Source organism: Emys orbicularis, chromosome 7 (genome assembly GCF_028017835.1).
Source record: "Emys orbicularis isolate rEmyOrb1 chromosome 7, rEmyOrb1.hap1, whole genome shotgun sequence".
In the NCBI taxonomy this organism is placed as follows: Eukaryota; Metazoa; Chordata; order Testudines; family Emydidae; genus Emys; species Emys orbicularis.
In genome coordinates, this window is record NC_088689.1 from 120,636,206 (window position 1) to 120,660,990 (window position 24,785).

At 43.3% G+C, this 24,785-nt stretch overlaps 1 protein-coding gene across 1 annotated transcript; it reads right to left on the reverse strand.

Moving 5' to 3' along the window:
• Nucleotides 1-2: 2 nt before the first annotated feature.
• GXYLT2 (glucoside xylosyltransferase 2) lies at nucleotides 3-24,287 on the reverse strand. Its single transcript, XM_065408164.1, has 8 exons — nucleotides 23,983-24,287; nucleotides 21,163-21,165; nucleotides 15,613-15,799; nucleotides 15,232-15,363; nucleotides 6,811-7,062; nucleotides 5,433-5,556; nucleotides 1,690-1,862; nucleotides 3-386 (listed from the first exon to the last, which is right to left on the reverse strand). Exons 1-8 carry the CDS (start codon nucleotides 24,285-24,287, stop codon nucleotides 204-206), a joined length of 1,359 nt encoding a protein of 452 aa, XP_065264236.1. The 3' UTR covers nucleotides 3-203.
• Nucleotides 24,288-24,785: the final 498 nt, after the last annotated feature.

The window sequence follows — 24,785 nt, forward strand, 5'->3', positions numbered from 1 at the left end:
TCTTTCAGAAAAACACCCAATCTTGATTTAAAAGTGGTCAGTAATGGAGAATCCACCATGATCCTTGGTGAATTGTTCCAATTTAGACAATTTTTTTTTATAACATGAATTTTAAACTGACAGTGCCCCACCTCAATTTAATTTATCTGCCTCAAATGATTTGGATACAAGGATGAAAATTACCACATAAAGTATAGCTATGTTTAGTATCTGTAGTTGGCTCCCACATGAACAATGACACGATTTTCATAAACCTTCTTCATCGTTTTCTCAATCTGCTTCAGAAAAACTTGTGGAATTCGCCCACATAAAGTGTGTACAGTATCCAGAAACTTAGACTGAAGAGGGTAGTACAAGGACTGGAAGAGATTGTCTTCAAAGGGAAACTGAAGAGGGAGGAGAGCAGGGAAGAAAACTGATTATTTTCAGTAGCTATAAATGACATTTGAAAAGTTTAACACCACTTTTAGTTGGGAGATATTCAGAGGGAGCTAAAAATGTCCTCAGGGCCGCCATTCAACCCATAAATAGGAGCAGGAATAGGCCCTATACAAATGGGCACTGGCTTGCTCCTGAGTTGCCACTGACTTCCGATGTATTGAAACCACTTGTCAAATCCATTTGAGACTACTGACTTTCAGAAAGCTCTGCCCAGCCATGTTGTCTAGCACAGCCAGCTTCACCGAAACTGCATTTTTAAAGCCCAGGCTAGGGGGTAAGTGTAATACAGCTGGGGCCAAGCATGTTCTTGGAGTTTACGCTTATGCTCATTGATGGAGATCATCTTCCACAGTGATGTCTGAGGCAGCTCTATGCCAATCCTTGAGGTACTACAGAGCACTATGTATAAACAGCTCCTTTTCTCAGTAGTGGAAGGATAGGCTGTTGTAAAGATCCCCAACTGGGGTCAGCAGCTGAGACTGAACCAGGGACTTCAACCCTGAAAGCATAAGCCTATGCCACTTGAGCTTGAGTAACTTCATTAATTGGCTGCAGTAGCAGGCTGTTATCCTGTATGCGGACCTGTCGCTACATGAGACCATGACACGTGTAGGCAGCCTACTAAGTAGCACAAAGGTAGAGAAACTGGAGATGTTTTGCTGGGCTTATGCTACTTATACACATGTTCTATTAACAAATAAAGGGAGAGAACTAAATCCAGTGTCTTAAGAAGAAACGAAAGGAACCCCTGAAACACTTACCAAAAATACCCAGCAGAGTCTGAAGTTAGAATTCCATCCCACAAAATGGAAAGATGGGACCGATTCTACAAGGTGCTGAGCGCCCTGCACTCCCCAGGGAGGTGAAGACTATTTGAGGGTGCTCAGCCCCTGCCAGGATCAGGCTCCATATAACAGTTATGGAGTCACAGTTATAACGCCACAGTGAAGGATGTAAGATCCAGCTCATTCAAATCCATTTCCATTAATACACTTCAGAAGCAGTTTACCGGGCCTTAGGGTTTGAAGTTTGTTTTAACATTGAGGAGGATGGTTTCAACCATCCCTCGTACACACACACTGTGAGGTGGAAGTCCAACACAGAGTGTTTTGTGAACACTGCGGAAACACACAGTACCCTTTTTCCTCAGACTTGAGCAATTCAGGCCATTGAGCGCTCTGCTGTAAGATCTTGCACTGCTTTGTATCAAATTAAAAAAAAAAAAATACCAAAGAGGAGAACACTTACATCACGTATCACTTCATATAGTGCCTTAAAAGTAGGCTGCTTGTCATCATGGTAGACGCCTCTATTACCATGGAGAACAGATATGCCTTCCTCTTCTGCGCCTTTACAATTACTCCCATACATACAGTGATCGGGCCGGTAATTCCACTGACAGGGAAACACATAGAGACACTCTGGCAACATCAATGAGAGAGAGAGAGATTGAACTAAACAATTACCGCAAGTTAATCACATTGCTAGGAAAGTGGTGGGGTTGTCAGAGATTTTCGGTCATTTTGTTGGTAGTGACTCAGGCTAATGGCCTAGAATTCTAACTGGGTTTTCTTCAGGAGATGATTGTGAGAGTCCCACCACTGTTGGGCTGGGGATTGTTACAATAGGAGACTTGGCCCATAGAAGAACTGGGAGAAGAGAGAAACTGAAGGGGGGAGGGGGAAGCATGCTTTTCAGGCTACTAGTGACAGAACAAGGCCTAGATCCTACACAATGTGTAGCTCCTTCGTCCAGCATCCTCTCTAGTTCTGTCTGTGTACATGCAAGGCCATGGAATGAGAGGGAGACAGCGCAAGTCACCATCACCTGCATCCCACTTGAAGACAGACCTGTAGTGGTTGGCTGAATTTTGACTCCTATTGGAGCCAGTGGGACAAAGCTTTTCCACTATTTCCATGCTCATCACTGAAACTCTCATCTAGGCGGTTGACATGCCAAGCCAGAGGATGGCAATTTGTTGTACAATGGATTCCCAGAGCATGCAATGAGATAATTTATCCACAAATGCTGCCATGGGAATCTGTGTGGTCCCTAACATACAAAGCCACCCTACACGCACTGACACCCATTTCTAAGCCCTTCTGTCTGTTACGTATACAGTTCCAGATTAATTCCAAAAGCAAACTAATTACTCGCAAAGTGCCTTAGGAACGGGCTCCTCCTGCTATACCTCTTCTCTTAATTTACTCTGTACATTCCCAGCATCCGCAGCACGCTACAATAAATCATGACAAGTCCTGTGGGTCATCTCCCAGTCAGGGAGTAGAGCTGTACTGGACCCGTCTCCATGATGGCAGAATCACAGCTGTGCCATAAGCACCGAAAACTGAATACTTCATTTGGCCTTTCCTGGGGCTCCACTCATCCTGCCCAGTAAAGCTGTGACTGGTCCCTGGGTGGGTTTCTAAGGGGGGAGAGGGAAAAGCAGGAGCGCTTTTCCCCTTGACCCCGCCAATGCAGGAGGTGGTTGTAAGGGCCCTTTTCCAAGCTCGTTCTGTTCAGCCTGACATTTCTCATGCTTCGCTCCAGCCAAACGCTCAGTGCTAGAATCAGTGGAAGGGGAAGCTGCAAGGGCCTGATCCAAATCCCATTAATGTCAATGGGAGCCTTTCCATTGGCTCCAATGAGCTGTAGATGGAGGCCTCTATCAGCAGGATGCCCGTACTCAGCGTTTGCACAAGCACAACTCCTCCCCAGGCCCTTAATACTGAACAAGGGCGTCATGTCGCTTACCAGTTTTTACATGTGGTGCTCGCCCATTCTCCTCTCCCGCACCCCTCAGCTATGCAAGCACTCAACTTTTGCTGTCACAACTAGGTGCTAATTCTAGTCACTCCTTCAAGTCTATTAATATCAGAGCTGCCTGGGGGGTTTTGTGCTGCAAGGATTATCTGACTGGATTCTGACTGTTTCTTTTGCACGGCTGGGTTATTTCAGGGGACAGAGGTTATACTTTCCCAGGTAAAATGGCTAGGTATATGCCTGGCTAATGCACTGGAAAAGCTGCAGTGGGATGGAGTAGATAAATTAATTGTCCTCTGTAATGTCTGAGATTTTGAATTGATGGCTCTTTACAATAGGGCTTTCTAAACTGGCATGGGAAGGAAAGTTTTGTTGTTTGTTCTGAAAATACTTTTGATATACTAAATAGTTCCTAGGAGCATATTTACCAGATGTGAGGAAAAGACCAGGCCTACGGAATGAAAAATGATATTCACATGTGGAGCTAATCATGAGTTTGCTAGTCCCAGAATTCAAGTGGTTTCTCAATTTTCTCTCCCACTTTAAATGATCATTGTGAATTTGAATTAACTGCGTCGTCTTCTTTCCTTCTCCTCATACTGCAGCACAAGGCCGTATTGCCCAAGCATCTTGGGATGTCTGCTTCTTTTTGGAAACCATAACATTTAATAATGAGGATTACACAGTTTTTGCCACATTAGCTTTTTCCTAGGATTATGAGGCTATTACTTGTTGCAACCGAAACACTAATTTAGGACATCTGTCTGCATTAAATAGCTGTTGCTATAACAGTTGTTTTATTGCTTTGCATTTCCCCTGCCTCCATTTTTTTGATTTTTGTCTGGATTTTATTATAGCCCTTGTCACTTGACTGAAGATTTGATAGGAGGGGCAAAAAGGAACAGAATAAAGGTACCCCCATGTTTATGCTGTGCTCAAGATCATGTAGGGCAAAGGGGGAAAATGAAAGCAGATCAGTGGATACTGGCATGTCAAGATGATGGTACAGGTCCAGGACAAAGGTCTCAACTTCTCCGAGTGAGCAGGGACCATACCACAGAACTTCGGACTAAGTTTTCAAAAGTGAGTAGTGATTTCGGAAAAGTCTGAGTCCAACTTGAGGCACTTTCAAGGGGCCCGATTTTCACAGGTGGGTGCTTAGCACTTTCTGAAAATCAGGCCCCTTTAAAATTGCGGCACCCAAAATCACTAGTCACTTGAAAACATAAACCTACGTGACTATGACCTGAATTCAGGCGGAACTACGTAAAAAGCCAAAAATAGAGCAAGCTGTTTAAAAAGACCCTGTGCAAAGCTGGTGGGCATAAGTCAGATCCAAACAAAATAACATATTTGTGTTCATGGCCCACATTTGTAGGTCACACTGCCCCTCTGCTTGCTCTTATCCACTCTCTCGGGCAGGTGGGGTATCTAACCTGCTTTCTGACAACAAAAGATCTTGTAGGATTTTCACATCCTTCCTGTTCACAGGCACAGAGCAGGCAGGAAAAAGGGAGAGCACAAAACGCAACACAGCTGGGAGTGCAAACAATCCGAACATCCTGAGGTCACCGGGATGGGTAACTCAGCTGAAGAGTCGAAACATTGTCTCATTGGAAGGTCTGGCTTTTTAGCACAGGGTTGGGAAGGGAAGAGATTTTTCAAGGGGGAAAAAATAAAACAACATTTTTAAATGTTGTTTTCAGAGCAGAGTCAGTGTCGCATCTGTCGGCTTTGACACCGTCACCCCTTTAATAAATATTGGGATTGAGCCGAATGTCAGAAAATAGATATGGATTTGGACAAAGGTGAGTAATTTCAGATTCAGATAAACATCCATGAATATGAAGACAAAAATGTTGCTCAGCTAGGCTCTAATGCAGCAACGCAAGTAAGTACGTGCCTGGCTAACTTCAGCCCAGGATTCAGCCTGCAGTTAGTACCATGCCTAGAAAACTCTTCTAAACTTTCCAGGCTCTTTAGGTATTATAGTTGGGCATCTGCACTGGAAGCAGGCCCAGCCACACGTATGCCCATAGTAGTCCCAGTGGGTGTAAATCCCATGTTCATACATGTTTGCAGTCTAGGGGCCTTAGGTTATTCCTTTCAGGCCAGAATTCAATCTCATGTATATTTTTCAATCATAACAATCCCATTACTGGATTATACAAGGTCTAGCCCTTCACTTGTTTCAGACAAGCATGAGACTAATAGGAATCATTACATACCTGGGTTAAAGTAAAAAATAATATTTAGCAAGTCCTGGTCTCCCCATGTAATGTAATTTTTGTACTTTTGGTATAATGGGTACAACATTTCCTCCCACATCAAGCCTGTTGGTATCATGCTGTTCTACAAGGCAGAAAGAAATCAGAGGAGGCGGGTTAATGTTTTACCAAACAACAGGGTAATAAAGTCATGGCTTAATGCCCAGGCCCACCTATGCAGAACTCTCCCAAACCCTCCTGTACCTAGAGCACTGTGAGGAAGCTTTGGGCCTGGCTATGAGTGGAGAGGCAGGACTCACTGAAGGGTGGGCTGTGCTCTTGTCTTACTCAGCTGAACAGGGAAGCAAGACCACTTGGGTCTCAGACTGGCGTGGTGCGCATCCCCTGCTCTCCAGATACTTGCCATTGAGAGCAATTAGCCAGGGAGCTGGTGAAGAAGAGCAGGCATGGGTACAGTGTTGGCTCCAACCTTCCTACTCACTGGCCAGAGTACGGACCAGGTGCAAGTTGGGGGAAGTATGCTGCACCTTCCCAAGGGCTATGGTAACTTACTTCCCCTTCAGGGCAGGGGAGGGATCATAACTTTGGAGGCACAATTCCTTCCTGGGGCTGCCCCGGAGGTGGCACAGCTATGCACTGATCCTTACTCAGGGCTGAACTGAAAGGCTCAATCTAGCCTGGATAAGGCTATCAGGGCCAGATCACTTAGGCAAGTTAGTGGAATATTTCTTCACATTGCTGGGCACTTACTCACAAGAGTAGTTATGAGAACAAGTGCTCACCAAGGTAAATAAAAGGTTACACAGGCAAGGCCCTTTGATATGCAAAGAACAAAGCCAACTTGAAAATAATTCTCCTCATTTCCACAAGTATCTCCCTTGACATCCACTCGTGATTTGCAGGGGTGTCCGGGAGCTCAAGAGCAGGCCTCATTCGATGTAAATAAAACAGATCGTTCCCTATGTTATTCACACCACCTTGTATCATTACCAGTGAGAGGTATTTTTTAAAGTCCAGTATGCTCAGCACTACTGATCCTTGGGTTTAATTTTCCATGTCTCAGATGGGAGAGGGGGGGCAATCAATGACATCAGCTTTCCTTTTGCTTTTAGGCTGCTGCACTTCCAGGGTCTTAAAACTCTGGCTTTTGGGGAAATGTTTAATTTGTTAAAAATAATCATTTTCACCTTTTTTTATTTTTTATTTGTTTTAAATATCAGGCAATCTTTCTACTAGTTTTTCTAAAAGCTTGGTTCTGACAGAGTTTGTCCAGCATCCTTTTCCAATTCCAGACTGTACAAGTTGTTTTATGCAAGCACAAGTATTCCTAAAAGTTTACTTTAAAAAGAGAAAGTAAATTTCTACAGCAGTTTTTCACCTTGAACTGTGTGTTTCTTATCCGGGTTAAATTCATCAGCATGACTCCGGAATTGACTCCAGTTGTTCCATAGTAAGGGTGACGAGCAAACCGACTATACCAACCAATCTTTGGTATTTCGTGCTCTGGGGCCATAGCAGCCAGCTGTGTGGAGTTGAACTCTTTCAGAAAGCTCCAGATGTCATCAATGGGCCTCAGGAAGAGAACGTCAGTGTCCACGTAGAGAAGAGAATCCACATCCTTTAAAATCACCTTTGGGGGTTGCGGGGTGGGGAAGTGAGGGAAGATGGAAAAGGAAACCAGACAGACGGAAAAAGGAAATGGATTACTGCTCAAGAATTACGTGCATTTTAAATTATGCATTCATGCAAACGACAGTTATCAACTGACATTGCCAACTGTTGTGGGAGTCACAAACAGTAAGTAGATTTAAAAAAAAAAAAAAAAAAAAAGGCAACCAGCATTGCAAAATAGCTAGAGCAAAGTGCAAAAATCAAAGGCTATTCTTCACACAAAACAATAATCCGCTTAGCTGTCATAACAACCTGAGATCTAACCCACAAGTCTTATTTCATATTGATTTTACTAACAAAACACCTACCTTCTGCACTACTATAGCGTTGCTAGTTTTCCCAAAGACTAGGAAGTTGTGCGATTACTGCAGAATGTGGGTATGTAATTTAGGCATTGATATGGCAAATGTTTTGGAAAGGAATTATAAAAAAAACGAACAAAACAAAACAAAAAAAAAAACCCACACCCAACATTTTACAACTACACCTCCACTTCGAGGTAACGCGACCCGATATAACACAAATTTGGATATAACGCGGTAAAGCAGTGCTCCGGGGGGGGCGGGACTGCGCTCTCCAGTGGATCAAAGCAAGTTCGATATAACGCGGTTTCACCTATAACGCGGTAAGATTTTTTGGCTCCCGAGGACAGCGTTATATCAAGTTAGAGGTGCGTATATTGCCACAATATGCACCAGGACCTTGGCATGAGACCCTTCCATGGTCTAGGCAGACAGCCAAACCTAGATCTCAGATTGGCTAGCATGGACCCCTCCCTCCCCCCCGAATCATCCGGGGCACCATGTTCTATTGCAGCAGAGAAGAAAATGTAAGGTGGTTGATAAAAAGGAGATGGGAAACTGTTCTGTTATCTTATGTTTCCTTACTCCCAGCCGCTGGCCACTTTTCCTGTTACAGATCTCTGCCCCCTCACTGGGTAAATTACATCCACTTATTGACATGAATTAAAGCCGCATGTTTCCATGCAGTTTCATTTAAAAAATGTTAACTGTGGATCGCCTGCACTGAAGTGTTTTTAATTAATTCTTTGCTTTTTAGGAAAACATGCAACCAGCCAAATAAAAGAAGTCTTAAAAAGGTGGTTGTGGGCCATATTCTCATCTCCGTTATCACAGTGTAAGTCAGGAGTTACTGCACTTAATTCAGTTTCACCAGTGTAAAGCTGGTGTATGGGAGAGTAGAATCAGGCCCATCATATCTAGTCTATTCTTGCTTGCAGTATGCCCCCTTGTGGAAATCCAGTAACTTACACATTCATTGATAATTTTAGCAGGCAAATAATACGGAACTTTAAGGGTGTGAAAACTCCTTTGACCTTTGCATCAGAGAGACATTCAGCTATTCAATATACTGTTTGCTAAACAGCAAATGCTATTAAAGTTGAAAATCAGTTGCAATTATAACCTTCTGATGCCTCCCCATTTTTATTTGCTAAAACTGTCCAAAAAGCTGAAGGGCTGACATTTACTAGCCTGGGTCTCACCCAAAAGTTTTGTTTCTTTGGCACCTCTGTTCAGCCATTGATTGCGGTCAGGATGGGGAAAGAAACAAACAATCAATCACTAGTCCCATTGCAAAGACAAAGTATCCACATTTCCCTCCTTACTCAGATAACTCAAAAACCCGTTGAACTTGTAAACGGTGCTCGTTGAGGTGTACCCCCTCCTCTGGCAACCATGTATAGGATAACTTGGGTTATTAAAGTGATAAGTGACAAAAAACACTTCTGAGCATGCTCAATAGGCTTCTGTTAAGACTGGACTAAATCCTTGAATGCCAACCTCAATGTGATTTCCTCCTGGCTCAAGGCTTCGGGATTTGGATGAACATTTAGCCTAGTTTAATGAAAGCTCCACCCCATTTCTGACATCACAAAGGCACATTCTCCCTGCCCAGCCTGACAAGCAAAAGGGGTGCCTGCACTTTTTAAAGTGGAAAATAATGTCTCTAATGAGGGCTCCGTGCAGACAATTACTCGCTTGGTTATTAAATAATACATTCGGCTCTAACTTACTGTAGATAATGGCATACACAATATCTAAGTAGTACAGAATAGTTTTTCCTCTGAACGGGCACCTGTTACTAGACAACACAACCTGTGACAGGAAGATACCAATAAAACTATATATTATTATTAGTCCAATACTATAGATTAGAGAGGCAGAGGCTTGAGTTAGACTGGGAGTCAGGACTCCTGGGGCAGTGATACTCAGAGAACTGGGCCCTGAGTTTCTCTTGCTAGCTCTGGAGGAAGCTAAAAGATAAGCTGAAACACCCTTCCTTGTCAGCTGCCCAAGGATGTTCAGCACACTGTAGAGTCCATTTTTATTATTAGAATTACTATAGCACTCAGAAACCCTGGTCATGGCCCAGAACCCCACTGTGCTAGGTGCAGTACAAACAGAACAAGAAGGCAGTCCTTGCCCTAGAGCTTATAAACTGAGGTCTTGTCTACAGTACGGCGACTATATTGGCATATATATATGGCACCATAACCATGCTGGCATAACCCGGTAGAGAAGATGCAACCTACACCAATGGAAGGTGTTTTTCCGTGGATGTATGAACAGCACCTCCCCGAGCAATAGTAACAATGTTAACGGAAACAATCTTCTATCGACCTAACTGCGTCTATTCTGGAGGTTAAGTCAGCATAGCTATGGCGCTCAGGCGCTTGGATTTTTCATACCCCGACTGATGAAGCTATATCGGCTTAAATTTTAAGTGTAGACTAGGCTTAAGTATAAGACAAGAGCTAACAGATGGACACAGACAGATGGGGAGTACAAGGAAACAATGAGACAATATTGGTCAACATGATAGGCAGTGGTCTCAGCACACCAGCGGCCTCAGCACAGTCAAGCTTTTGTAGGCGTCATGGAAAAGGAGACTTTTAAGGATCTGCAAAACGAACTCATTATCCTCCTTCAAAACCTTCCTAGCAGGCTGGAAGGGAAGTGCTGCTATTTCTTCTAAGCCTTTAGCATTTTCCTTGTTCACATAGGAAGTGTAAAAAATCATCTTTAAACTGCAGAGGTCAGTGTGATGAGACCACATCTCTTCCTGGATGTGCATATGACTTGGCCTTGGGCACAGCAATTTAACTTCTAGAATAACTTGGCCAAATGAGTCCCTCATGTAACTTCACTGCAGTCAATGGGGTTAAACCAGGGAGGGAATTTGGTGTAAACTCTGGTACTCCCCACAATCAAGTCAAATGCAGTATTTACAATAATCTTTGAGCTCTGCTAGGGTGAGATTTTCATAAGCAGCTAAGGGAGACAGGCACTGCCTTCTCACCGAAAGCCAAAGAGAGTTGGACGCCTAACTCGCTTAGTTGCTTTTGAAAATCCCAGCTTTAATGTCTCACTTTGGCAATAACAGATGTACTCGATACTAACAAACAAGTCTCCAGACAAGATTTTTGAGTCAGGATGTGATAGAATTCCTCCCAATTATATGACTTTTGAACATGACCAACTGGGAATATGAGAGTCCTGCTTTTCCTTGTCCCCTTCCTTCCCCCTCCAAGCCATTTACAGTTTAGAAGAGCATAATCTCAATGTTTTTCACAGCTGTGTAGCGTTTTGCTAATAAATCTTTTGAGAGTTCTCTCCAGAACTTGCTATATTTAGCTTGACACTTCAGTTAAATACTCAATTATCTGTAATTTGATTCCACAACTCCTGTCTCTGTGGATTCTCCCGATGTTAGTAAGGCTGGCAAGTAGTAACATGCTGGCAGGTAAGCATATACTGGTGCCAAGAGAGGCAGTGTTGCCAACAGGTTCAAACTGGCCACCGGGTCCATACTCCTGGCGCTTTGTCCAGATCCTATGGCTGACCCATGACCAGGATCACAGGTTTGGGGAATGTCTATGTTAGCACCCACAAACATCTTAGTTAATGGATTGTCAAACTGAGCTACCTCCAGAGCCAAAAACTCCAGTCAGGACAATGCCCTGGAGTCTATTCCCAGTTCTGCCACTGATCCACTATGTGGCCCCTGGCAAGTCACTTCAAGAGACTCACGTTAGTTACCTGTAAAATGGGGATGACACTAATCTCCCTCACAGGCTTCTATGTGTGAAAGACTCTGTATAAATGTTAGTTATTATTAAGACTGAAATCTTCTTCCTTAAGCTCTCTGCATATTTATAGTGTTTTTGTAGCTCTACGCAGCAACATGAAAGGGCCACCCCAGCTCTCTAGATGGAATATAGCATCTGTGCATCCAAGACACACAGCATGTCTGTAAATCGCTCCTGCAAGCAGGGCTCCATCCCCGTAGCTTCTTGCTCACTGGAAAAGTAGATGCTTGTTATTATTTATTGTTTGTTTTGCAATAGCACCTAGGAGCCCTTGTCATGGACAAGGTGCCCACTGTGTTAGGGGCTGTACAAACACAAAACAAGTGACGGTCCCTGCCCCAGGGAGCTCACCCCTTCCCAAGCCACTGCCGATGTTCCCAGTGAAATGACCAGTGAAGGTATTCAAAAGCCATGCAGCCAACAACCCACTGACCATGCCAATAGCGTCACTGGCCAGGCAGGCAGCAATTTTCCTTTGGGGAGGTGGAATGGGCTTGCAGTTCAGGCACAGGACTAGCAGGCAGAAGGCTTTGCCATAGGCTTCCTGCATGACTTTGAGGCAGAAAAAAAGGTTAAGGGAACTGCTCCGTTTCCACATCTGTGAAAGGTGGACAGCATTTAGGTCACTCACAGGGCCACCAGGGCAATGAAAAAGGGCCAGATTTTGCCAGCTTTCTTCAAACTGCACAGCGCCCACCTCAGGGTTTTATATTGCCACCCATCAGCATCAGATCGGAGTACACTGAAGTCAAGGAGACGTCTGTGGCGTAAGATGGTATCTAGCGAGAGTGAGGGTACCACCACCCGCCTACTGATGTTTGCACAGACATTGCAGACACTCAGATGGCACTTGCTAGAAATAATACTATTCCCATGGAATGGTGTCACTCTGCTACCCACCAACCTGAACGTGTTGGTATAATGAATGTACCCTTCGTATCTCAACTTAATTTTGTTTTTAAAGCCCATTATTTGTAGTCATTTTAAGATCTGATCTGCAGCGACCCTGATTGGTTTTACAGAGAGAGACTGCAGCCAAAACATCAGTGTAGACTTCATTTCAAATTCCCTTAGGTCCAGTCCATCTACCCTATGCCTGATATGACAGGTTTATAATCCGATGCTGTGACTTGCCCCTCTTGGCATCTACTGTGATCTTCCTTAACATTTTAATAATATTTTAGTCTCTGGTAGCTTCTACAAAAATCAGGAATGCCAGCATTCGTCTGCCACTCAAAATGAAACACTTCATTATCTGGGGTTGCAGGAACACAACACATGGCCTTAACATTATTAGCAATGAACTTTGCATTGAAACTTCCTTGTACAAGGCCCCTTCGGAGCACGCTTGTACATTTCTTTCCAGGTCTGTTGGCGTTCCGGAAAGAAAAGATATTTAATTGGCAGGGAAGTTCAAAAGAGATAGTAAACCAAAGGCTCGAATTCTGACCTGAGATCAGCACATGCATTAGCTGAACCAAGATAATGTGTGCAGCTGAGGGGGTACATAGCCTATGCTATGCTAAGCTGCTGTTCCCTTGGGACCCTCCAAAAAAAAAAAAAAAAGTGTTAACGTTTTATGCAGTTCCACTCAGATCTGTAGGACATGGAGTAATTTGAAGAAAGGTGGACAGGTTTATTTATTTGCGCACTAGCCTATCAACATCAGTAGGCTGATTTATTTAAAACATGTCTCAACTTAATGGTTTAAACAGACGGAATGTAGAAAGGGCATTAAAAGAACTCCATTCCCACCCAGCTCAGGTCACCCTCTCAGAAAAAGCCTGAGTGTATAGACGGGTCTTGAAGCACATCCTGAGGACCAACTAATTTGGTCTCTGTTGGACTCCAGAAGAGAATTCTCAAGGTGAGGGCCTTCAAATTAAAATGCTCTTCCACCATTTAAACATAAGGTCTGATAGCCTGAAAGCCCTGGGATATCATGGGCCAGATCCTCAGCTTGTATAAATGGTCCCTTATCTCAACTGTTGAGGTTATACAGGATGGGAGAGCTGGTCACAGATAGTCAAGAGCCAAACCATGAAGAGCTTTCTAGGTGTAAAGCAAACACCTTGGACTCCATGATGAAACGAACTGGGAGCCAGTGCAAGCTCCGCATCACAGGTGTAATATTCTTAAGTGAAACATTTGCCTTCTGCACTAGCTGAATTGCCTCAGCCCGTTTTAGGTCTGGGCAAACATAGCATGTGCTGCAGTGATTCAGCCTGAGGGGACAAAGTTATGAATGTGGACATTGTCATGGGTATTCATGAGGAAGGGCTGGAACCCTGTGGCTGAGCACAGATGAAGAAAGCTTTAACTACAGCTCTGGTCACCTAGAAACAGCTCACTGTCCAGTAAGACTCCGGATTGTGAACCTGAACAACAAAAAGTTGGTGTACTCCCTCATCCAAAGGGTCACTTACCACCTCAGCCATTTCCACCTCTTGTTTTTCCCAGCTCACCATCACCTTAGTTTCAGTCCCAATTAGGGTGACCAGATGTCCCGATAGGACAGTCCCGATTTTTGGAGCTTTTTCTTACATAGGCATCTATTACCCCACCCCCACCCCCACCCCCGTCCCAATTTTTCACACTTGCTATCTGGTCACCCTAGTCCCAATGGTCCTCAGCCACCTCGCTCTCATCCATGCCTCAGTCTCAGTCAGACACTAGGAAAGCTGGAAAAACCAACTGATTTGGTCTGAGAAAACAGACAGAGCTTGGGCTGCAAGGCACTCAATCGTGTCGCTATCTCCTCACAAGCATCTTAAATATGAGGAATGACAGGGCACCCTACACAAGTCAGCCTTTGGAGCTGACAAGCATTCGTCCAATACTCCCCTCCGCGTCCTCTCAGAGAACAAAGCCACTCAAGAACAACTCCCCCTGTCCCTGGTAGGGTGTGCAGGTTCTACCATCAACTTGTGGCAGAAGGTGGTGAAAGCTGCTCATTGACCTAAAAGCATCAACGTGGACACCTAACCTTTGTCCATCACCAGAAGGATGGATGGAGATCAGCCAGTCAATGACAATAGAGCAGTATCTCTGCCCAAAAAGCCTCAATCCAGGTGGCATAAATGACTAGAGAGGTACAAAGCATGGAGGATTAGGCACATTCACAACAGGGCTCTTCTTAAACTGGGTTACGCTCAGAATGAAAATGCTGTTCCATGAACCTACACTTAGGGGTCTGTTTTCCTGGTGCGTGCTGGGGTTTAGCTACGGGACTCCTACGAAGTCAAGCCAGAGTCTATGAGAATGCAGGCTCCGAACACGTGCAGTGTGCGGAGTGTGAAAGCAGTGCTACAGCTACTAGCATGGCTGGTCTGCAGGCCTCCTGTGTACACACTTCACAGGGACTCTCAGCTGTCTGCCTGTAGCTCCAACGTTCCTTCTGGTCTGTAGTTGACTTTCCATGGGAACTGGTCTTTGTGCCTTTGAAAGCCTCCCCCCTAAATGTTACTAAGCAAACAGACTTGTTGGCAGTACAAGTTAAGGAAGAGGGTGGCCAATACAACCTGTGCAGAGGCTGGAGGAGCTAAAACATGGGCTTTTTACACTCCACAATTTTGAGAGTCTCACATGGGATCACATTTTTCTGAACCATGGAATTGCATTCTCAGGGACAACCTGGATGCATGGGGGGGGGGGAGGTTTGCAAGGGAAGAAGAGTCCTAAAAACCCTCCATTCTAATAGGGCACATAGGGAATGAGAGAAAGGGGACCAAGGATTGCCTCTTTAAAGGAATGTGACATTTGGAAAGCATGCAGCACGTACATCCAAACAGCACTGACCCCCAACAGGCAAAAGGAGCTGGCATCAAACAAGAAGCATTCTTTGCCAGGGGGAGGAATGTTAAGATTGTGATTTAAGTGGACAGAGGAACAGATAAAGATGTCCTAGAAAGGAAATTTCAGCTGGAAAAATGTTTTCAATCTCACATTGGCAAAGCTTCCTTACTTTGAAACAGACCTTTTCCTGAAGCTGCATATTCAGAAATCCAGGTGCCTTACCGGAAGAAAGAGGCGCTGGGCAGCACAAGGTTTGAATAATTTTTTCCATTCCTGAGCATTTCCTACTGAAAAAGCAATTGGGTAGACATTGTATTCAAACTTCTTGGTGTAAGAGGAAGGCCATTCCCTTAACTGAAAAACATGGGGGAAAGGATTAAAATTCAGATACATTGATTATTTAATAGTATTGCATAAAACTATCTAACAATTAAAAAAAGAAAAGCCTATACAGCCCATGTTTAGTAACAAGCCCTCACATTTATTTATTTTTTAAAGATCCTATCCACTAATTAACTTGTTGACATCCATGTCCTGGTTATCACACATTTGCAGGCTACAACCATGGCATTGTTGTTGAAAATGAGAAAGCAGCAGACTCACCTTTTTCTCAAATTCAGGCTTCAGGGAATCCTCAGCAAAGATGTGAAACTTGAGCTTCCTGCAGCTAAACAGAACTGCTGATTTCAGCATGATCAGAGTCTCCTCCAGCCGGTTGCCACATGCCACAACTGCCAGGTGCATCCATTGCAGAGATGGAAGTTCTTTCAAGTGTTTCTGTTTCCCAGGTCTTCCGAAAAAAATAAATATCAATAAAAAACACGCAATTGAAGTGAGTGTGGGGGAAGGTTTTTTTCTACATTAAAAGAGCATAATATCTATAAAAAAGCGGTGGATTCGTTAGAGTTGAGCTTGTTAACAGGATGTAGACTGAGTCACTGGGTCCAATCAAGAATGTTATCATGAGAACATGAAGAAATATGCTAGTTATTTTCTGTATCTTTAGCTAGAACAGGTTTGATATCTCTTCCTGTCTGCATACATCTGTACCTCTGTACACACAAGTTGCACTGAATTAACAGCACAGAAAGTCATTGTTTGGCTTTTGAAGAGCGAGTGAGGTTTTTATTCTAGATTCAGTGTTTTTAAAGCCAAAAGGGACTATTATCATCATCTAGTCTGACCTTCTGCATCAAGCCCATTATGTCAGTTTGAGTAGAGCATGTCTCCCATCTTTTTTTTTTTTTTAAGTTTTAGAACGTTTGACCAGTATATAAAAGGGGAACGTACATACCCAAAACTGCCATGTAAAAGGCATTTTCAGAGGCCCTTTATACTCATCATACTGTGCCTCATCCTATTCCCATTGTATCTTGGGTCACTAACTCCAGTGAGAAAAGGGGTCGGCCCATTGCATCAATTTAAAAAGTGACTAGTGATTTCACGTGCTTCAACTTTCTGGGTGCCAAACTTGAGACACTTCAAGAGGCCTGATATTTACAGAATGAGTGCCCAGCACTTTCTGAAAATCAGGCCCCTTTATAACAAATAATGATACCTAACTCTCAAATAGTGCTTTTAAGGCATCTCAAATTGGGAACACAAAATCAGTAGTCACTTTTGAAAACTTTGGCCTTTGTTTTTTGCATTTATTAGTATAGAAATTAAAGCCATTCCTAGAATGTTTTCCTCTTGGTTCGTCCTATTTGCATGCCGATCTGAACCACATTAATGTGCTGCTATCCAGATGCATAGAAAAATAAGTAAATCACAAGCATCACAGTTATCACTGGGTTGTTCAAAAGGATAAAGGGGTTATATCACTGAAGTGAGGAAATACATCCTAGCCTGGTCCCAGCACACAATCAATCAGTACAGCTAATATTACCAACAAAACAAAAGGCCTAAAGAAATAAAGAAAAAATGGCAAATTAATAAATAAAGCTGGGGATGTCTCTTTCCAGAAACTAACATAATGTTCATAATGACCTCAGCATGATAGCTGTTGTCCTGTACTGCAGAATAATCTGCTTATACTTTAAGCCACCAGTACTTTACTGACTGCACAAAGCAACATGTTTCATAAATGGTTTAAAAGTCTTACTCTTTAATCATAATTAAACCTCAATTTCAACAGTGTATAAATAATGAAACACTACATTTATGTGAAGTAGTATTTACTTTCCAGACTATTAATGTAAAAACCACTGAATTATTAAACTGAATAATTGGCTCCTCATACAGATCCTGTTTCCCGCTCCCTCCTTCTAACCATCTCTTTAATGTTTCCTCTTAATTGAGTCTCTAAATCAAGCCATATGTAGAATATAAATATGAATTACTTTGATATAGCTTATGGCCATGGACTTCAATTGGAGCAGGACAAAGCTCTAACCTCGTATTAAGACATTTCAAGTCCCTGTGCCAAAGCCCAAAGCGCCGTTGTGCACAGTATCAATTCTCGGCCACAAATGCAGAGAGTGAACTCAAAGGAAAACCTCCCAAGCCATGTAAAAATGGTCTTCCAGCCAAGGCATGCTCAGCACAGCCTCAATGGGTTCAGCCTAAAGGAGGTTCCCTTTTGGTCCACCTAGTACAGCTGCTGTCTTCAGGCCTGGTCTATACTTAAAACTTAGCTATGTCGCTCAGTGCAGTGAAAAATTTCATACCCTGTGTGATGTAGTTAAGTCGACTTAACCTCTGCTGTCAATGCAGCTTGGTCGATGGGAGAATTCTTCCATTAACCCAGCTATCACCTCTCCAGGGGCTGGATTTACTACAGTTACAGAAAAAAACCTTCTGTCACTGTAGAAAGTGTCTACAGTACAGCACCACAGCTTCGCTACTGTAGCGCTTGTAGTATAGACACACTTCTGTCCAGACTGAAACTGAGAGTAACATACAGCATGTGTGCATACCACAAGTCCCTTGTCTAGATAGGGGATCACACTAAATGGTTACCTTTGCTTGAGTATCAGGTTAGCAAGTGGTAGACTGGATCAACTCTTACATGTCACCATTGGTTGTGAAGAGAGATACAGAGCCAGATCCTCAACGTGGGTAAACTGATGTAGCTTCATTAACTTCAACAGCCATTTACCTCGGCTAAGGATCAGGCACAGAACCTGGGACATTCAGCACAAAAAGCATAGGTCTCTACCACTTAAGCTAAAGAAGAAAATTCATTAGCTGTTAGCACCAGTAGGATCTTCTCCTCTGTGTAGAAAAGCCACTAGTGATGGACACAACACACTTAGCTAGTATTACACACTGAGCTTCCAAAAAGGAGGAGGAAAGATACACTGTTAGCTCACTTAAGTTGTTATTTTGGGACAAGAGAGGTCTACTTTGAATCTGGGCCACGGTCTTGTACAGAGACCATACTTAGTGAATCCAGCTATTATATAAAGCCTTCTCTATTTGGTTATGTTTGGTTAGTGTTTAACCATTAATTGGCACAACTACATTTGGAAACAGACAGTTTTCTGAACTTTGGCTGGAAACTGCTACATCAGTCAATAAGATGATTGATGCAAATTAAATGCCTGAAAAAAAATGCTTTAACAAAAAAATGCATATTTGTTAAATACTGTGGTAACCGTCATAAAGGCTCTAGGATTTGTTTAAGTGAGACATAAGCAGTTGGTAAAGCAAAAGAAACAAATACTGATCTTATGAACTCACCAGTTTAAAATATTAAAATATTTTCGTTATGGAGAGGCATACTGTCCCTATGAGGCTTTCAGCAAGTCATCAAGTCTTTAGGACTTTGTTTCCTCATCAGTAAAATGGGGATTATAATAATAGCTACCAGCCTCACAGGAGTCTCGTGGAGATTAATTAGCATTTTGCAAAGGACTCTGATGCTATAAAGCACTAGATTATTAGCAAACTCTTACTCCGTTTGCATATTTGTGTTCATTCATTGATAATATGATTGATTGGTCACTGAAGTAGTTACTTGTTTTTAATGATTGTTACACACATGAATTTTATAATTTTCTTTCCATTTTCAAATTATTGGAATATTTAATTTTGAAATATTAGAATCACATGGGTCTAAAGTAGATGACATTTGATGGGTTTTAAAACAGTCAACCAAAGTGATTACATAAAATGGGAGCTTTCTGCTATCTTGATCTCCTTTTACTAAGCCCAATAAATAAACCTAGTTTGCGTAGGTGGATTTAGGCAGAGCGGGGAGCAGGAGGAAAGGCAGGAGAAAAGAAACAGGCAGATAAGGATTAATTCCGAACAGAGACTTCCATACAGTATCCATGTAAGACAGATTCTAATATGCCATCAGCAGCCTCATTACATACTAGTCCAAGTACAGATAGCTTTAATATTAAGCAGTAGTACTTAAAATAAGTACTACATAAAGCCTTGACAAGCACTTGCAAAGCATATCATAAACATTCAGCATCTGTCATAGAAAAGTTTAAGCCAGCTCTCTTAGCACCCAATAGGGTATATTAATGCTGTCAGCATTAGGCCCCTCAAGGATACAACACCACCAACCCCTACGCAGTTGCTTAACTGTTGGCTTTAACACTGTTTGTATTCATGGTCTCCTTGGGTGGAACAGAGATAGTGGCAAGAAACTGAGCTCCCAAGCACAACAGTACACTTTCCTCTCCAGGGGTTTAGATTAAATCTAATTTTCTCATTTGTCACAGCCAGAGGCTTGAACATAATCAGACCATCACCTATGCAGAACCAATCCAGATCCATACAAGACATTGCATCCCTGCCTCCTTACGCAACCTGCTAATCTATTCAAGCCTGCAAATTTTCTTAGAGGAAGGCAAATTCCGTGCAGCATTCCTATAGGATGCTATGTAATACTTTAAAAAAGCCTCATGTTATGATCTCATCATATCTCTCAAAATAAATAGGGTTAAATTCAGGCAGAGTTGACCCCAAAAGGAAAACCTTACAGGGACTGGTGATTCATTAAATAAGCTTCTTTCCTGTGAGTCAACACTGAAACAATGGCTGTGGTAAAGGGATAGATGAAGTAAAAACACATTCAATGACACTTAAAAAAATGTACTAGAGATGCTCAAAATTTTCTAAATTAAAAATATGATCATTTTTTCCAACCAGCTATACATTAGACGTGATTGAAATTTTTTGACAATCAAAAAATGTTGTTGAAATTTTTACATTTTTCTAAATTTGGGAATAGGGAAAAACAGTAAAAAAAATTAAATTCCCACAAGTGTTTTTTTTTTTTAAGCTTTTGCTGGTTTGGGTTGATGAAGATCCAATCAAAGGTTGTTTTAAAAAGTAAAATGATTATACTATATAGAGAAAGGTGTAATCTAGTAAGATGCTCTTTTTTTAAAGGAAACACTTTTGGGAGGCCTAAACATGTTGACAAGTATCTTTTTTTAAGATTTTGCAGTACCACGTCCCAAGTCTTGCCATCTTGACTAACTATAGATCCTAGTTAGTTTGTTAGTTAGTTTTTTCTCTCTTAGAGGTGAGACAACCTTTTGCATACCTGGGGCCAGAATCTGCTAACCCTCATTCACATCAGTAATGCCACTGAAAGTTACGAGACTCATTACTCACAAGTGTAAGGATTCGCAAGATCAGACTCTTAGCCAACTGATGAAATAGAGAACAACTTTAAAAGCACAACAGCACTTTGCAAACAATGCTTATCCAAAAACCATAATTAACCCAAACAGAACAAGTGGGGATGTTCAGTGCTGTCCTTGGAACTTCAGCAGATGAATATATGGGCTCAGTGAAGGCCTCACCTTCTAAAACCCTGTCCATACTAGGAAAAATGGTATGTTTTTAAAATTTGACAGCTAACACGTTTTAATCTTCTAATGTAGACAGAGCAAGCGGTAGTAGCTAACAAATTAAAATTACCATTTGTTCTGTCTACACTAAAATTTTAAAACACGTTAGCTATTACGTTTTAAAAACAAGCTTTTTTCCTATCACTGACACACTGTAATGCCCTGTCTACATGAGCCAAAAAAGGTGCATTTTTCCCCCAATCACGCTACGCTAACTCAACTGAGTTAAGTCAATTAATTCCCCCTCTCTCCCCTTAATGCCCATGTAGACAAAGTTTCATTTCTTTAAGATCATTTGAGCATATCTAGAAGGTCTGGTCACATTGCAGCTTACCTACTTACAGGTCAAGTGATTTTAAAGGTGTGAAATGATGTCCTCACTACAGGTATGTGAAAGGAATTATGGGACTGGGGTTTCAATCAAGTTAGCTTAACTCAGTTGAAAAAATAAAACCACCTTTTTTTGCCCGTGTAGAATATGGCAATGATCAAATAGCCTAAGGCCCCAATTCATCAAGTTACTTAAACTTGTGTCTCAACTGCAAGCATACGTAAGCCCCAGCTAAATGCATGGGACTACTCACACGCCTAAAATTAGACATAGGCATAAGGAACTTACCGAATCACGGCCTATTTCTCCAGGGCCTGATTCCAGCCCTTCGAAATTAGAGACTTTCTGTTGACTTCAATGAGCTTTGAATTAGGTCCCTAGAAACCAAGCAGATCATCTCTGCCACATGTCTGGCCGTCAGCAGGCTAGTGAGAGAGAGGTCTAGCCCAGGGGTTCTCAAACTTCATTGCACCACGACCCCCTTCTGACAACAAAAATGATTACACGACCCCAGGAGGGGGGACCGAAGCCTGAGCCTGCCCAAGCCCCATCGCTCTGGGGAGACCCAAAGCCAAAGCCTGAGTCCCAACACCCCAGGTGGGGCGGGAGGGGTCAAAGCCCAAGACCTTCAGCCCCAGGCAGGGGGGGCCTGTAACCTGAGTCCCGCTGCCCAGGGCTGAAGCCCTCAGGTTTCAGTTTCTGTCCTGCATAGTGGGGCTCAGGCTTCAGCCCCAGGCCCCAGCAAGTCTAAGCCAGCCCTGGCGACCCCATTAAAAGAAGGTCGCAACCCACTTTGGGGTCCCGACCCACAATTTGAGAACCGCTGGTCTTGCCTAAATCTGGGTCTGCCACTGGTCTTCTAACTATTTAGAGAAATAAGATTTTTTTTTTTCTAGCCATGACATAACTTTGACATACTTTGCAAATTATACCCTGACTTGAACTGAGTAATACTCTGGCAGTTGTCCCAGAAAAAACAATGGAATGGCTAGTGCAATAAGGAACTGATCAGCAAGGGTATCAGAATTGGACCCTAACTATCTGCTCCTGCTCCCAATGAGGTCAGTGACAACTCCAATTAACCTCAGTGGTGCAGGATCACGCCCTAAGAGCACAGAAATGTAATGAAAACAGAAGAAAATGCAGTGTTTAAACGCAGCATCTTTACTTTTTTTTTTTTTTTTTTGGCAGTGCTCCTGATTAACAATGTTTCCTTGTGCAGACCTTGTAAAAGTACTTGAAAATTCAATACATAAATAAAGCCGAGATACTGTCAAATTTTCAGAACATGAGATGATTCTTATTCATTGAAATGAGAGGGGTCGTTTACCCTCTTCAGAAGATTTGGCTACTTTTGCTCTTCATTCTTTTAGTGTTGTCCATGATTTCCATGATAATCTAAGAGATATGCTCCAAAGAAAAATGACTCCAGGAGGTACAGTTGCTAATGTAAATAATCCTGCTTTAATACATCAATTTGAATTCTGTTCATGATCCATTCCCAGTCACAGTAAACATCACTTGCACTCAATATGATACAATGTTTGTAAGAAACCAACTGCTTTCGTAGCTTAAAAAATAAGATCTTATAAAACGGGACAGTCTTTCATTCAGAACATCTCTGTGAAATCATGAATCAAAGACATACAAAGTTCATTTGATAGTTTAGTCACATTCACCATAATACAGCTAAAATGCAGAAGAGAAAAAGAGTAGTCTACCCACAGAAAAAAACAGGGCAAATATTTTTACTTTTCTGATTCATAATCATAGTACCTTTTTTTAAGAATATTCTAGTTGCGAAATATTTTAAAAGCTAGAGCACATTAATTTAAATATCATTTAGCAAAGTTTTCCTAACCACACTCATGTATAACAAGATGTATTCATTGTTCTCTTAACTGTTTAGTTCCAAATCATTCTATAAAATACATTAGAATGTTATTAATGCCATACGCAAATATTCACATTTCATTTTGTTTTCACTCAGTTTCAACACAAAATGAGCACAAGTTTAGCCTTTGAGGTTGACAGAAATTTCTCACCTATTTGTAATCTTTAAAAAAAAAATATCAGCCTTATACTTCAAAAGAACCACAAAACCAGTAAGAATGGTTTTGCTTATAAAGGCTGCTTTCTCACAAAGGTGAGCCACACACGTCTGTTACCTGTACAGAAATAGGAATTCTCTACAGGGTTAGGAACAGAACCGTTGCATTTCCAGGGGGTCTCAGACACTGGTGTTTTAAGGAAAAGTCGATTAATAGACAGGCGAAGCAGTTTATACGCTTACAATTATTGCATGCAATGCAACTAATCCGTGGCCTTGCAACCTAAAGCGGGAGAAAGCGTGATGCCAAACTCAAGAGTGAAAAAACTGGGCTATTTGAGGAGGAGTTAAAAAGCAAAAGAAAAGGTCAGTGTGCGACTCAAATCAGAGGAATTGAAGTTAGTGAAAGGAAACTGAAAGTTCTTCCCCGGGAAAGTGCATTCTGGTGTAGTTTTGCCACGACTAGACCCATGAGGAGTCTAACGCCGAAACTGACCCGGGGCACCAAACAGTCCACAGAATGCATTACCGGGGCTGCGGCTCCAGTGCCAAGATAGCGTAGAGGAAGGCTCCCGCTCCCAGCCAAGGAAGCTCCGATCCAAACGGCTACCACCCGAGCAGCAGAAGGAGGATCGCTCACGAGCCAGTGGATCTCTAGATTCCCGGACCAACCCTCCCTGCAAACTTACCCCGGAAATTTCCCTCCTCCCCCCATCCTCTATTGTTGCAGCCAAGCCATGGGGAAATAAAACAAAAGCAGCAGCCGCATTTACCGAACGTTTGCAAACTTCCCTCTCGCAGGACTTCGCTTGCCGGGGTTTTTGCTGAGACGTGGCTGTCGCTTGGAAATCTGAGCCGCCGCCGCCGCCGCCCCCTCCTCCTCCGGCGCTGCCCGGACGGGTTGGAAATGTGCAAAGAGTGGGTGGGCGCGGCCCCCAGGTCCGGAGGAAACGGGCAGCCAGCGAGTTTCTCCGGCCCCTTTCAGCGGCGGCTCATCCGCGTTGCCCACGAAGAGATAGAGCAGCAGCAGGGTCCCCAGGCACAGCAGGATGGCCACCACCTTGCAGTAGAGTTTCATGGTGCAGCGGGAGGGAGGGATTGAGGCTCAGTCCCCGGGGAACGCCTCGCACGGGCTCCTCATCCCGCGCGCTGGCCGGCGGGAGCCAGACTCGACACCCGGGGGCTGGCGGGGCGCAGCCCAAGGCACCGTGCGCAGGGCGCCAGCCCGGCTCGCATTGCTGCGCGGCGCTGGCTGCTCCCGGGCCGGGGGAGGAGAGGGTAAACCGGGGCGGAGCTCACACCTACCGTACTGTGTGGAATAGCAGCTCTCCCAAGCTAGCCCCCGCGCCGCGGTACTAGCCACAGGCTGGGCATTAAGGGGAGTCTGGGCTAATGGTTAGGGCAGGCGACTAGGCGTTGGGGCTCTAGGAAGGCAGAGGGATCTAGTGGTCAGAGCAGGCAACGGGGGAGCAGGGATCGGGCTCTGTTCCCACTCCCTGTGCCACTGGGTGTTTGGTCTGGGGGGAGTCACCCAGGGGTGGCTCTTGTAAGTGCTCTGTGCCAACCCCCATTGGGA